The 16,031-nt window shown below is 41.1% G+C and overlaps 1 protein-coding gene across 2 annotated transcripts in view; it reads right to left on the bottom strand.

Moving 5' to 3' along the window:
* IMMP2L (inner mitochondrial membrane peptidase subunit 2) overlaps nt 1-13,872 on the bottom strand; it is an 848,590-nt gene extending 834,718 nt beyond the window's left edge. Inside the window, exons 1-2 of one of the 2 annotated variants that reach the window (XM_029924830.1) lie at nt 13,822-13,872; nt 13,225-13,297 (exon numbers count right to left, since the gene is read on the bottom strand). Coding sequence is in view for 1 of the 2 variants with exons in the window: in XM_029924823.1 (XP_029780683.1) it covers nt 13,225-13,297; nt 13,495-13,560 (139 nt within the window). In the remaining variant the exon portion in view is untranslated. Of the gene's footprint in view, nt 1-13,224; nt 13,298-13,494; nt 13,609-13,821 lie in introns of those variants that run through there. The other variant, XM_029924823.1, reaches the window with a different exon arrangement.
* Nucleotides 13,873-16,031: the final 2,159 nt, after the last annotated feature.

Below are 16,031 nucleotides of genomic sequence, written 5' to 3'. Positions count from 1 at the left end.
ATACTACTTCATCCAAGTACAAGATCTGCACAATAAATCCTAATAAGGAATCATATGATATGTGTATTTTAAGTTTTGTTAACTATTTCCAAATTGGTGTCAATGAAAACTGCAAAAATCCATGCTCCCATCAGCAATGATGAATCTGCCTATTTCCCTATACCCTCAATAACATATTGTGTTTTCAAACTTTCTTTGCCAATCTGACAGACTACTAACTCTAATATTAAGTCATTCACAATCTAAGCTCAATTTACATGTCCCACGGCCTTTTATTATAGCCATAGTTTCTCATTGGTTCTAAATTCAGGAACAAAGGTACTTTCCCTATGTCTTTGCTAAAACCCTATCTGTTATTTTGAATGTTCTTCCTTTCCTTCAAAGGTCAGTTCAAGATGATCTCTCTGCTCTCACTACAAATACAAAAGACCACATTGATTCAACAACTACCTACTAAGTCTACTATATTGTGTAAAAGTAAATGAATTTTGTGCAGTGGAAGATCATAGCAGGGAAAGTCAACCAAGAATGGACACCGGCCTCTATAACTTGAAGCCATGGAAGCAATACCTCATTTTATTGCACTACTCTTTATTGTGCTTCACAGATGTTTTGTTGTTTTGTTTTTATTAACAGATTGAAGTGTGTGGCAACCCTGCATCAAACAAGTGTCTCAGTGTCATTTTTTTTTATAGCATTTTTCTCACTTCATGTCTGTATCACATTTTGGTAATTCTCACAATATTTCAAACTTTTTCATTATTATTATATTTGCTATGGTGATCTGTGACCAGTGATCTTTGATGTTACTATTGTTAATTGTTTTGGAGCATAGAAAACCATGCCCTTAAAAGATGGTGAACTTAATCAGTAAATGTGCGTGTTCTGACTACAGATGTGGTGGAAATAGCACTATGTCAAGTCTTTGGCTATATAATACATTTTGAAGATAAAAAAGAATTTTAAATTAGTAGAGATATAAAAAGATGCAAGTGTAATATAATAAAGACGTTAATAAAGGACATGAGTTTGATCTTGAGCTAAACAGCATCAAGCATTCTCAAACTCGGAAGTGTAGAGGTTTCTATAACTATAATGTACTAGTATGTCACTGACCATTCTGCTAAGTATTTTAAACTAGAAGGACACTTCGAAACTGGAATTATATTCAATGTATCATTTGCCTCAAGATTTCAACTTCACAAGACTATCTGCATTCTCTCCCCCCAAGAACTTTTTCTACCTAACTCTGCCTTGCCTTACTGGCTTCATTCATAGAGACTGGTCAAGAGGAATTTGGAATCTAGTCGTTTCCTCCCATAAATATCAAATAATGTGTCTCTGACTCTATTCAGAAGGTGGCAATATAATTCGTGCTATCAGAGGGAGGACTATCCTTTCAAGCTAACAACTAGGAAATAAATGTGATTAGAGCACACAAGCTGAATATCCCAAGATGTATGCCTTTCACAATAAGATACAAGCAGCCTTAATAAACAAGACCTATTTAGAAGAAAAAAATGCATTTTTTCCTCAGAAACAGCTAAATGATACATCTTTTCAGTAGTATTACCTTCTTAACCCCAAATCATTACTGCACTTTAAAATTTGTCTGCAAAACCAAAAAAAATAAAAAATAAAAAGTTAAACGTAATAACCAAGTATGACTCATTAACCAAATAATTCCTCACATTTCTTTTTTTTTAATTTTTAAGTTTATTTATTTTGAGAGAGACAAGGAGCATGAGTGAGGGAGGGGCAGAGAGAGAGAGGGAGACCAAAATCCCAAACAGTCTCTGTGCTGTCAGCACAGAGCTTGACGTGGAGCTCGAACTCACAAAACCACTAGATGATGACCTGAGCCAAAACCAAGAGCCAGATGCTTAACCAACTGAGCCACCCAGGTTCATACTTTTTATGAGTTAAAATTTACATAGGATTCTAACAAACAGCTCAGATGGTGCTCAAAAATAACCTATTTTAGCTCCATCCCACCCCCCCTCTGTAAAAACAAAATAAAGTTCAGAGACAAAGAGTTCATGTTCACATAGCTGATAGTAGACCTAGCCCTCATAAACCCATTTTATTTTCTTTTCACCATACATCAGCACTTTAAAGTCCAGAAAATTATATTTAATGCCTATTTTTAAGTTTTAAAATAAAGGTTTTAATGAAATGTTTAGAATATTAACATCATGCAGTCATACATGTCTCATACAATTTTCATCTGAAACTTAAGCCATTACTGTCATAACTCGTGTTCAGACTATAGTACTTCTCTTATTCATGAATAGATTCATAAAAATGCTAATTAGTTTATGAAGTGCCTCAAACTCCTTATATAATGATACTAGTTATTATGTAACAGAAATAAATAATAATTACTTAGTACTTAAATGTGACACTAATAAAACTCCTATCAAATAAGCTCTTGGAAAAATACCAAAATGCTTTGTAAATAATCTGCTATACCAGGCAAACTAAAATTTAAGTAAATAAGGCTACATACTGTATGATTACAACTATATGACATTCTGGAAAAGGCAAAACTATGGAGACAGTAAAAAGCTCTACAATTGTCAGGGGTTGAGGGGAGAGAAGGATGAAATGACAGAGTGCAGTGGACTTTTGAGGGCAGTGAATCCACTGTATGTGATACTAAATGGTGGACATGTGTTATGCATTGTTCAAATGCACAGTAGAACGTACAATACAAAGAATGAACCCTAATGCAAACTATAGACTTTAGGTGATGATGCTATGTCAATGCAGGTTCATCAGTCGTAATAAATGTATCATTCTGGTAAGTAATGTTGATAATGGGAGAAGTGGTACATGTGTGGGGGTGAGGATGTATGGGAATTATCTGTACCTTCCACTCAATTTTGCTGTGAACCTAAAACTGCTCTAAAAAAAAATAAAACCTATTTTTAAAAAATTTACACAAATATCTGTGGCGACTCTAATCTTTTTCTACCAAGTGTTGCTCTATATATAGGTCCACTATTACCTACTTGGCAAAGAACACCTTTGACTATCAGGACCTTCGGTTGAACTCTTCTTTACAGACTCAGTGCCCCTCATAAGGCCCACTCTGCCCTTTGTAGCCCACTTGTCCCCAAACATGACATTGATAGACTAAGCCCAAAGACAGGCAGAAAATTTGGTACAGACAACAGACAGAGAAGGCAGGTAATGGAGAAGGCAGTAAAGAATTCCTAAAGAGAGAAATCAGCAGGAAAATCCATAAGACAGAGCAGAAAGGAAAAAAGAATCCTGAGATGCTTTGAATTTACTGGTCTACTTAATGTGAAAAATGCATAAAATTAAATTTTCCTAAAATGTAAAATATGGTATTACAAACATTTGCCTTCTTAAAAAAAAAGTCTTTGCTGTACATGATTCTAAAAAGAGAATACCAGAACTTGATAATGTGTTTACAACATGTCCTCCAGCTACAAGCGAGATGATTTTTCAAAGGTTGACCATAAATGCTACAAACATTTGTCAAAAGAAAGATATATAAAAGCGTGTGTGTCAAAGAGCCATGACAAAGACCTACCCCTCAGAATAAACTTTGGGATAAAATTGCAAAGATTAAACTTTTATGATTTATCATGTGGAAGAAAGACATACACTTTTATCTTCTGGGCATTCTTAATCTAAGAAGTCAAAAACATGCTATGAGTTACCAAATTGAGCAGGAGTTCAATGAGATTCTGAAACCGTTGTACAGGAATGACTGTGGGGGCAGGCGTGCTTGCTTTGGTCATCATTGAGAAGAGGCTACGCACCTGGCAGATCCAAACATCTGAGTCATTTAGGAGAGGGAAAGGACCACAGTGGCAAATCAGGCGTCCATAAGACAGGCTTAAAGACAGTTCTGGCAGGAGCCACCACCATCATCAATACCACCTAAATCTAAAATTTCAGGAGAGGTGTAAGGACTGGACTTCTGCCAGTGATCCCATTCAGTTCAGCTAATAGTGATTAAATACCACTTGAAGTACCAAGGATTAAGTTAAAGGTGCCAGATGACAATGAAGAATAAGATGTAGCCTCTGCTTTAAAAGTTTCCAATCCAACATAGGGTAAGCCAAGTCCACAAATGACTATAATCCAGGCAAAATAGAGCAAATTCCAAAAGACATATAAAAACAGACATTCAGAGATTTCATCAAGGATGTAGACCTTCTAGGTCACTCAGGTGACCAACAGGTTCTTGCTATGGTTACTGTTCTTGCTCACAATTTTCTCTCATCAGATGTATTACTTCTAAACTAGAAGATGTGGAAAATTTATCTATCACTCTAATGGTTTACAAAGGACTTTCCATAAAGTCTTCACTAAAACTCAAAGCTATGCTGTGCTGGAGAGAGGTGGTTTTCCAGCAAGCCAGCCAACTCCCCAGGATGGTCCCCAAAAATACATGCCTCATATACTGTGTAGTCTGACTCTGAATCCAGGCTGGCCCATGAGACCAATCAGACATCAAATTTGATGTTATAAAGGCTCTACAGATTCCACATTGGTCTCTTGTATGTCTCTCTGGAGAAGCCAACTCTTGTGGTATGAGGGCAGCTGAATGGTCAGCCCCTTATAGAGAGGAACCAAACTGCCAACACCAACTTGCCAGCCACATGAGGAGGCCTTTTGGAAGTGAACATTTTAGCCTCAGGCATGCCCTCCAATAACTACGCCTCCAGCTGGTATCCAGTAGTAGCCTCATGAGACCCTGAGCCAGAACCACTTAAATTGCTGACCCACGGAAACCATGATATAATAAATGATTATTGTTGTTTTCACCCACTGAGGTTTTGATATGTTACAAATGAGGCTCAGAGAAACTAACTTAGCTACCACCATTTAGGAGTGGGCAGGGAAATCTGATCTAGAACCCAATCCGAGGTTTTGGGTTCAGTTTCCTTGCCATTAAACAATACTACCTCTCAAGTAAAATATGTTAGAATACCAAAATGATGACAGTTCCTATGTGATTATATGACCGGCGCTCATACACCAGGAATCCCACAGTAAAAAACATGACACATTTACATGTCCCTATATACATAACAGACATGATGGGACCTGTTGAATTCATGGTGCTTCATGGTACTTCGTGGGATTTTTACTGTCTTTTGAAAGATTTCTATTTTTTTAATATACAGATTTTTAAAATAAAAACCTGTTTAGAGCATTTTAGTACTCAATAATCACATTACTGACATTGAGAATATTTATATACTTTACAATCTTAATCATAAGCATTTGTATAATTTTAAATAGAATTAATATGTCAGATGAGAAATGTTCAACTGCTGATTGTTTCTTTAAGGACGTACTTTTTTTTGCTTTTGGTCTTCAACATTTTAGCATTATGCAAATATAGCAAAATACAGCGTCAAAATGCTCATGATGGTGAAATCTTAAATCCGAATCTTAAATCCCAACCCGTGTACTATCTTGCATGGCAGGATGGCTAGCTCTTAGCCTGTCTCCTAATGGGGAAAGTCAACAGAGTATTTCATTGTCAAAACCACATCTACATGTAACACAATCATTCTTTTGACCCACACAATCTTACAAGGTAGGACGGGTTTACTACCATCCCCATTTTCCAAAGAATGATGGCGCTTAGAGAAGTCTAAATAACTTAAGTAAGGACACGTGCATACCACGAGGGTGCCTGGGTGGCTGAGGTGGGTGGGTGCCCAACTCTTGGTTTGGGCTCAGGTCACCATCTCAGTTTGGGTTGGAGCCCCACACAGGGCTCTGTGCTGACGGTGTAGAGTTTGCTTGAGACTGTCTTTCTCTCCCTTTCTCTGTACCTCCCCTGCTTGCTTACTCACTCACTCTCTCAAAAGAAATAAACATTAAAAAAATAAATAAAAGAATCATAAAAATCTGACCTATACCTTTTTAGCTCCAAGTCCAAGATTTTTCTGCTGCACCATGTTTTAGCTCAGCCAATTTCTACCCTTGCTGCCATTAGAACACCTGGGGGCACTATGAAAAATATTAGTACCTGCACATCATTCCTAGAGGATCTGATTTGATTGCTGTGGTCTGTTTTAGTCATCTAGCATATAATAAACCAGCGGTAGTAAATTCACAGAAAGTCTGTACTAGAAAAAGAGAAATTGTGGATACCTCTATATGTCAGCTGAAACATCTTTATCCTCCAAAGTTCCCTGAAAGTCACAGATATCTTGCAGTAAACCAAATAGAGAAAGGAGGAAGAGGAGATGAAACACTGAAACCCACTCTGCCACTACCATGGGACCACCAAGGAGTATTTTATTTCCTTGACCCCACTTCTTAAACCTCAGCAGCCTATACCTTCACTCCACTCCAAGTTCTAGCTCAGGTGTCATCTCGAGAATTCACCTGTGTGAAGTCTTCAGGATAACACAAAAGAAAGAAGTCCATTATTTTTACATCCACCTTACCTTGAATCTCTATAACAGCATATCTGCATAAGGTATTGACTTACAAGTCCATTTCTCTCACTCACCTAAGAAGTCCTTAAGGGCATGATCCCTATCTCATTCATCCTTCCCTTTCTATGCATCCTTCCATCTTATATAGCCTTGAAGATAGCAGATATTAATAAGTGTCTGCTAAATCAAATGATATTTTTTATGTTTGGCGTGGTTTATTCCCCCTTAGCTTCCTTGTACACACTCCTCTCACTTTTTTAGTTTTAAATTAAAGAAAAGGGACTTTTTCCCCCACAGCTGGATTAGGTCAGAGAATAATGTACATGAAAAAAAGGCCAGATGCAGGAGAGCAAGTTAGCAGTGGAACTCTGGGCGAGGAAAAAAAAAAAACCAAACAGGTAAATAGGATATTCAAGGGTGGAGGTCAGGTATGCATTTTTTGTTTGTTTTAAAGGGAAGATTAGGCAAAGATAGTGACAACCTGATTTTCATTCACTAGAAAGCATATCAAACAATAGTGATTTACAGGCAATTATATTTTCAACACCTTCCTGTCTTTGGGGCTCCTTCCTCTCAGCATACATACATGCTGTCTCTCCCCTCAAAAAAAGAAGTCTGCCACACCGATTCTCATCTTTGGACACATATTAGAGCTTTGAAAATTCTGGACTGAAGACCAGCAAAGTTAGGATCTCTGAGGAAGGGCCCACGCATACGTACTCTCTCCTCACTTCCTCCTCTCCTACTCACTCCTTTTACCCACACAGTGTACTTTTTCCCCCCGACCAGACCAGGGTAATAAGCAGTGATTCTAACAGGCACTTTACAATCCTCATCATGCTCGATGATTCATAGCATTACAGTTTTAGGTCAGTTCTACTTGTTGAAACTCTGCAAGTTGGCCTGAAAAGTTTTGCCTTCTCTTTTCCCCCAGGTTTCTGGCCACTTCCTTTCACATCCTTACATGTGTCTCTGTCTTGGTTTGTCCCCAAATTTTCAGTATTCTCCAAAATTTAATTTGAGCCCTTTCTCTTTCTATGCAGTTCCTCTAAGCACTTTTGTCCTTACCCATGTTCAACCACTCTCCACATAGTAGGCACTCAGAAATCCGCTTCTGCCTCTGCCACATCTCTTGTGACACTCCAGAACCCTATATCCAATGGCCTCGTAGACAGCCCCAAGGTACCAGGGACATGACCAGCAAGCTCCGTAATCACTTGTCCCAGCCGGAACTCATCAGCTGTCCCCCAGAGCTGCTTCCTCTTCTCTTTCCCCTCTCACTGATCAGAAATGTGGCAGCTTCTCCAGCATCCTCACTCTCCCCTTCCTGTTACAGTCGTGAAGACCAACCGAATTTCCTTCCTTCCCAATATTTTTCCTAAACCTTCTTACTTCTAAGTTTCCCCACTACTTCCAGCCTTGTCTCAGCTCTCGAGCTGCCATTACCCACACTAATGCACTGTCTGCTCAGGCCTCCAGTCTTGCCACATCCCGGCCCAGCACCTCACTCTACCCCCAATCTACCCAGCACCCTGCCTTCACAGTGACCTTTCACGTGGCTCACAATGCTGCACGTGGCACAGAAAGTATGCCCTGACTTGGCTATCCAGTTTCATCCCCTTTCACTCCTGACTTGTCCTTCACACTGTAATGTAACTGACCTACTTATAGTTCGTGAACACATCATGCCCTCATAATGCCATATAACTACTCAGGCTATTAACTCCGTGTGGAAAAGCTCTCTGCTGCTCGTCAACCTACCCACTTCTACTCGGCTTTCAAGGTTCAGCTGAAAACACAACCACTGCTAAAATCCTCCCGTGGCATTTCCATCAGGGATCGAGCTCCTGCTGGCCTTCCTTTGCACTTATATCTCCATTATGGCAAATAGTACACAGTATTTGAACTTTTGGTCAGGATGTCTATTGTCCTACTAAACTATAAAATCCTTGATCAAGGACAGTGACTTCATCTTTATAACCTCAGCCCTAGTTCAGTGCACACAGCATATAGTTAAAAAAAAAAAAAAACAAACAAACTCTAGGCTAATGAAAGGACAAGAAGATCAACTGAATTTCAAGTACAGAAAAAGTCCAGATCTGGGTTCCTGGGTGGATCAGGTCATGATCTCATAGTTCAAGGGTTCAAGCCCTGCATCAGGCTCTGTACTGACAGTGAAGACGCAGAAGCCTGCTTCAGATTCTGTCTCCCTCTCTTTGCCCCTCCTCTGCTTGCATGCACTCTCTCTCTCAAAAATAAATAAGGATTAAAAAAAAAATAAAAAGAAAAATTTAAAACAAAAGACAAAGATCAGATCTTAAGGAAGTATAAACATCTATTATTAAGTCCCACCCATTAAAAAAAATTGAAATACATGATTATTCAGGTAATCAAGTTAACAAAAAAAGAAAAGGAAAGAAGAAATTATCATTGAACTAAGCAGCAATAAGAAGGTAAGTAAGAGTCTCCAATGGAGCAGCTGACAAAAGACCAACAGAAAGGCCAGAGATAAAGATGGTTCTTTCTATGAGTCAAGTAATTCATCAACCTAAGTCCATGGATTGAGCAAAAATTGGCACCTTCCACGGTCAGTTCACCGCTCCTCCCCTCTGTCATTATTCTCCATAGCCTTTCTCAGCCCCCACTACCAAATTCCAGATTCCAGGGGTAATGTCCCTCTGCTGGAGCCACAGATCCTGCCAGTGGATCATTCTGAGATATAAGGCAGGGATTGGGGAGCTTGGTAACCTTTGTTCTCGTGGCCAGGACCAAGAGGGAAGAAATGAAACTACTATTTACTGACGGCTAATTTTGTACCAGATATTGTGCTACTTTACAAAGACTCACTAAATTTCACAGTAATCATGAGCAATTATTCCATTTTACAGATAAAGAATTTGTATCCCAAGATCACAGCTAAGCAATCACAGAGCCTACTTGAAAACTCATACGTAATAGCCTCTAGGTTATTTCTATCCTCCTGACTGTGAGGGATGTGGTCCAGCTATTCTAGGCTGGAACTCAGAATATATTATTCTCCAAAACCCTATTATGTTGGGTCTGGGTCAATAGTATCACTTATACATAATGGGCATTCAATGAATTAAAATAGCTTTTTGGGATCCTGATCTGGAAATCTAAATGCTATTTGTTATTTGAGTCCTATAGGTACACTGTTCAACACTAGAAACAAAAATGGACTTCGAAATGTAAATTTGGGATACAATGGGCTCTTAAGTGAGGCTTTTCTTTAAGAATGTATTTCATCCACAAAAAAATCACCAAGGACAGAAACTATTTTAGCTCATTGACTTGTAAGAGCACCGACACCAGAAGATACCTGTGGGAAGTGTGCTTCTCTGACCAGGTGCTCGTTTAGCGTGTGCTGGCATTTGAATAAAACATCACACTAAACCCTACAGACAAGAGCTGATAATAGAATGCCACAAACTACAGCTGATAGGCCTATAATCTACTGACAAACTGTACTCCTTAGCGAAGTGAAGCCAGATGTCTGGTGTAAAATCTGTCTGCGGACTTGTCTTTCTTGGCTTCCAGAGCTGTATTAGATACACTAAATACACAGCTTAGCTGTATATTAAACCCACAACTTGGCAAAATCATGACAGTTTGGACATGAAGCATCAGCATTTTTATTGTAATTCTTATACATCAAAGACATTTCTGAAATAGAAATCCTAAATTTAAGCACTCAGCTGAATGCGGTAGTATGTCTTTCCCACGTTAAGAACAGTGTCAGAGCTTTTTAAACACATTTGTAGAAACTCTTTCCCTTCATTTTTCAAGCTGATGCTCTTTAGGCATATCTGTGGAATGATTTCATATGGGGAATCCAAGCCACATCAGGGGCCAGTCCTTGCCCCAGAAAGTCTAGGATTGGATATAACAAGCGATTGTGAAAATGCAAACACCCACCTTCAGGAAAGTGAACTACGAGATACTTTACTTCAATACTAAGGAAGATCATTAAGAATGTGATGGGTGACCAGGTAAAAAAGGAAGGAAGTTAATAGTATCTACATCCCGGGCGCTGTTTTTTTTTTTTTTTTTTTTTTACACACTTTTTAATATACTCCTTGTCTGTTTTGACAGGTGAGAAGTTAAGGGACAAAAGTTCTAACTGGCCCAAAGTCGCAGAGCTAATGAGATAAGAGCCAGGACTAAAGTCCATGTCTAAAAGAATGTAAAAGACAATGCCCCGTCTACCGGAGGACTGGGGGTAGGTGGAGCAAAGGGTGGTGGTACACAGCCAAGAACATAGAGGAGGAAGGCCAAATAGTAACATAATCATGAAACAAATAGTTGAAGAAGCAGACACAAATTGTTGAGAAGGTTCATCTGAGAGTAGGTTCTTAAGAGACTTGCTTTGCTTTCCATCTTTTTTATCCCTGTAAGATTCATTTTTAAATAACTTGTTTTAATTTTATATAACCAGAAAAGGTCATCCTCAATAATAAAAAAAAAAAGAAGTTAAATGTACAAGAAACTCATACAGGTGAACATTCTAGTATTTAGTTTCTTAAGCATATCCCTCGTCTAACACTCTCCATGTTTGCCCCATCTTCCATCATCTTTATGCAACAATTCAAAATATTATCCTCATGTAATTTTCATACTAGTACAGTATACTTGCTACAATGGAAAATGACTGTAATACTGCAACAGCACTTTAACCAGTCTTAAGGGTTAACTTGCCTCAAGCTTATGCACTTCTTGCTTGCTGACCTAAGTCCCGTTGGTCTGTAGCCAAACTAACCTACGTTCCTGGAGATTTGCAAGGCACTGGCCTTGAAGAGTGAAGGGCAAAACTCTCCCAGAAGGTAACACCTAATCACAGTTGAAGACAGCTGCCACCGATGCAGCAAGCCTTTCAGGGTCACGTGGACATACACTAACCACCAGGGCCTCAGCTTCTCCTGAACGTGGAGTCCTGACCCCTCCCCCATTCTTCACGCCTTCCCCTTTAAAACTCTCCAGCTGCACCTGGACCGGGAAGATGGTCTTTGGGAGATTCATCCACCATCCTCCCAGGTTGCTAGCTTCCTCAATAAAGCAATCTTTCCTTTCCCACCATCACTTGTCTCTCAAGGTATTGATTTTCCAGCAGCCAGCAGCTGAACCTGAGTTTGGAACTGATTCTCTGTCCAGTAACAACACTATTCTAAAAATGGACGCAAATCACCATCTCAGTAATCCTTGAAAGTTTATCACTGAAAGTACCAGAAGGCAGAAAAATAGCACTGTCCACCCACAACATTCTATAGACCTGCACATGACTAAGCTCAAGAGTATAGGGAAGGTCTTTACATTAACACTTAACTATTCTGAAAATCCACAAAAAACTCGTGAAAGGCCTGCCCCAAATGGCCATTTCCAACACAGGCTCATCATTCTTACCATCCTACTTTCACATCAGTGCTCGGTCTGTTGGTGGGAAAAGATAATAAATAAATATCTACTGAATCAATGAATTAACCCATCATCCATTACCTTTTTCTAGTTTTTCATAGATTACATATTTGGTTACCTACCACTTGAGCACACACAAATAAGACGGGAGGTTAAGGGTACAGGCAGCCAGTGTCAAGTTGCAACAGAAGGCAAGTCTGGCTTTCCTGTATAAGTATCCAAGAAAGGTTTGCTACATTCTTTCTTGTGACTAACCTGAATTTTAACTAACTTAAAACATTTGTATAGGGGCGCCTGGGTGGCTCAGTCCGTTAAGCCTCCGGCTTCGGCTCAGGTCAGATCTCAGATCTCACGTTTGTGGGTTCAAGCCCCGCGTCAGGCTCTGTGCTGACACCTAGCTCAGAGCCTGGAGCCTGCTTCTGGTTCTGTGTCTCCTTCTCTCTCTGCCCCTCCACCTCTCATGCTCTGTCTCTCTCTGTATTAAAAAAATAAATAAAACATTAAAAAAAATTTAAAAACATTTGTATATATGGGACACATGGGACAAGTGAGGTATTCCCAATGTTCTGAGCGGAGCTGTGTTTTCATTCCAGGAAGAAGGCAGAATGAAAAGTGATGAAAGGTTTGCACAAAAGAACCAATGTAAGACACCACACTGAAAATCACAGCAAACCTCCAAGGGTTTCAGTGTGCTATACGGCCACTTTTCAGAAGGAAAGAGAATATTTGTGAGGGGTTATCAAAGTGAAAGTCAAGGAAAAAAGGCCCTGCCTGGTAACTTCACTGCTGCACCAAAAAACAAAAACAACAAAACCAAAACCAAATAAACAACGAGAGAAGATCCCAAAAGAAGTTCAACAGTTATGATACTGTTATTTTTACCCTTTGGCATTCTAAAGAATGTTTACAGAAGTCCCTTTAAAAATCTATAGGTAATAAACTATTTAAAAAATAATAAAATAATAAAAACCTATGGGTGGGTTCCTGTCAATAATCAAGCTGAGCCATGATTGTTTAACCTGGGATTAATCAAAACTAGCTTAGAGAAATGGACAGGCGGCAGACAACTGCAAGGCAGGAAGGGTAAGGACAGTTTTCTGTCGGGTCAAGTGGCTAAAACGGATCCATGCCAAGCTGTCAAGCTCCCAGCCAGCTCTACAGGCTCCAGGCCTGGAAAAACTTCGGTTTGGAGCCTGTGACCCTTGAAGGTGGGCCTCAGAGTCCTGATGATAAGGGTACAATCTGGCCCCCGAAGCCCCCAGGGGCAGTTCTGGGTCTCGATTTTTCTCTCCCTTGCTCTTTCTGATTTAAGAAAACTCCTAGCTCCTTCCACCCCTGATCATTCCTTACTTACCCTTTCTCCCGTTCTTCCTCGGTGAGAAGGGGTAAGTGGTTATTTTGTGCCCTCGCCCAATTTGGCCAAAACCCTAAAAGTAAAAATGACAGAGACAGGTGCTTTAAAATCCTGATGTTGAAGCCTCAGAACGCCCACCACCTGCCCAACACGTCAAGGTGGAGGACAGCGCGTCCCCACAGCGCTCCCTCACGGCCAGGGCTCGGGGCCGGAGTTGTCCCTTCTCGGGGAGGGGGGTGGGAGGAGCGGGCGCGATCTAGGGGTGCCCACTTGGCGGGGAGGAGCTAGCCGCCTCCCGGTACGTGTCGCCGCCGTTAGGCGCCGAGATGCCACCATAGTTAGCCGGAGGAGTAGGCGACAGTGCGGGCCGCCAGCCGGGCCTCAGATAAACACGCGCAGGTACACATGCTCGCGACCCCGCAGGACTCGCGGCCGAGCAGCCCTCAGCCTCCCAGAAAGTCCCTCCCCGCCTGCAGCCGACTCCTCCCGATAGGTCCCAAACCCGGGGGACCACCAGGGGTCGGCGGCTGCGTGCCCGCCCACCCCCGCCAGCCTCAAAGAGCCCCCCGCACCCCGCCGGGCTCCCGCCCTCCGCACCCGCTGCGCAGCTCAGCCCTGGGGAAGTCCCCGCGCTGGCCCCGCCCTCCACCAGCGACAAGCTCCGCCCCCAGTCCCGGCGCGCGGGAGCAGCGCGAAGCTCCTCCCCCGGCGGAAAAACGGTGCCGCCCCCTCCCCGTCCCGCCGCCCCTGCCAGCGCCCGCCTGGGTTAGGCCCAAAGCCCGGTACGGATTTGCAACGGATACAAAATAACACTCCTTGAGCAAGCAGTAACTGAGCACTTGCTGGAAGTTCTGCACTGTACTAATGGCAGAGAGGACGACCGAGAGCTGAAACGCTAGGAAAGTGTGTCTTCAGCCCCTCCCTTTGTTATATGAGTCAGGAAACGGAGATCCCAGCAGTGGCTTGGAGTGCACTGCTACAGAGGCAAAGAGACTTTGGAGTTGTTCCCCTCTGGACTCCCATTATTGTTTTTTTTTTCCTACTAAAGTGTACACAGGAAAACTATTTCTAGGCAAGCCAAAAGGGATAATCCAAAACAGGTGGTTTACTTTGGAAAAGCTGGAATTTCACTCCTAACCTTTTGTCTTCAAGTGGTACAAACTTACAGGGTTATTACAACCTACAAAGAAAGTGGAACCTAGATCTACCAAACAGATATAAAATACTCTTTTACCCCTCCCCCAATTATATCACTTACTATTGCTGTCTTTATCGTTTTTCTGAATGCTGACAAACTATTCTGTACATTTTCAAGTCATTTAATATAAATGTTCGTACCAGATGTTCTGGGACTCTGGCTTAAAATTAATTCTAAAGGTTTAACGACCTACTCAGAGACTCAGAGACTCCACCTGATAACTAGAACTCGAAGAGTCTCCTGAGAATAACGCTGCTTTCCTGCAAAGAGGGTATGTGCCAGCTCTGTAGTTTTTCTCATTCGTCACTGAAATACTTACTGTAGGTTTTTCTCTGCCAATGCTTAAGGATTTATTCCATGAGCACTTAACTGCGTGTGAGGACCACCTTTATCAAATAGCAGTGAGAACCTATCTATAAATTGGAGTGGGGGCTGTGGGGGGGCTGCGCCTGGGTGGCTCAGTGGTTAAGCCTTTGACTTCTGCTCAGGTCATGATCTCACGGTTCATGAGTTGGAGTCTTGCATCAGGCTTTGTGTTGATAGCTAGCTCAGAGCCTGGAGCCTGCTTCGGATTCTGTATCTCCCTCTCTCTCTCTCTCTGACCCTCCCCTGCTCGCGCTGTCTCTATCTCTCAAAAATAAATAAAAAACATTAAAAAAATTTATAAATTGGACTGGGCCCGATTGGCAGTGTGAAAATTAATTAAGGGAAAAAATTAATTAAGGGAAACCTCGCTAGCTACAGCTGTACTACCCACTCCTTATCAATTACAGACCCCTACAGAGCAATCGTGGACCGGAAAGAATCATCAATGACAGTCCTTAACAGGGAAAGATGTACCTTGCATTTCCTACAAGAAATCCAATACCTTTGCAACCCCACCAAATGAGGAACAACCTTGGTTATCTCCAATGGACTTACATTCAAAACCCCTTCTAACTCCCTTCTTCATAAAATAACAATCCTCTCCTTTGTTCGTTGTATTTGCCTGTGTTTTTTCCTGTAGCTTGCATGTCCCAAATTGCAATTCTCTACTATTTCTGAATAAACCCATTTTGCTGATTAAGTAACAGGCTGTTTTATTTTCTAGGTCAACAGCACTAACAATTAAAAATCCATTTGGATGATTAATCAAATTAAATAGATGGAGTGCCTAGCCATTAAGAGCTGACAGTCTGAAATGGAATGTACATAAATAAATAACAATGACAGAAATGTGTGATTTTTATTATAATGAAAGTTAATTAACATACAAAAAGTGTTGCTAAATCTGACCTGACCTTATCACTAAGATTCATCAAATGTGCTTAAGAACCTGAGGCCACCTGGAGAGGCGGTGTGGTATATTGTATGATGCCAACTGTATGCCTTTCTGGAAAGGGCAAAACTATGGAGACAATAAAAGGATCTGTGGTTGCCAAGGGTTGAGGGGCAAGGCTGCCGGGCAGGGGTGTGGGGCGGGGGAAGAATAGGCAGAGCACAGAGGATTTTTAGGTCCGTGAAAATACTCTCTGTGATACAATCAGGGTGATACATGGAAACCATCCACTACAGATTCCAAGTAACAATGTGTCAATGTAGGTTCATCAGTTCTAACAAATATACCACT

The sequence above is a fragment of the Suricata suricatta genome, chromosome 2, assembly GCF_006229205.1.
Source record: "Suricata suricatta isolate VVHF042 chromosome 2, meerkat_22Aug2017_6uvM2_HiC, whole genome shotgun sequence".
NCBI lineage: Eukaryota > Metazoa > Chordata > Mammalia > Carnivora > Herpestidae > Suricata > Suricata suricatta.
This window is presented reverse-complemented; position numbering and strand designations above follow the sequence as displayed.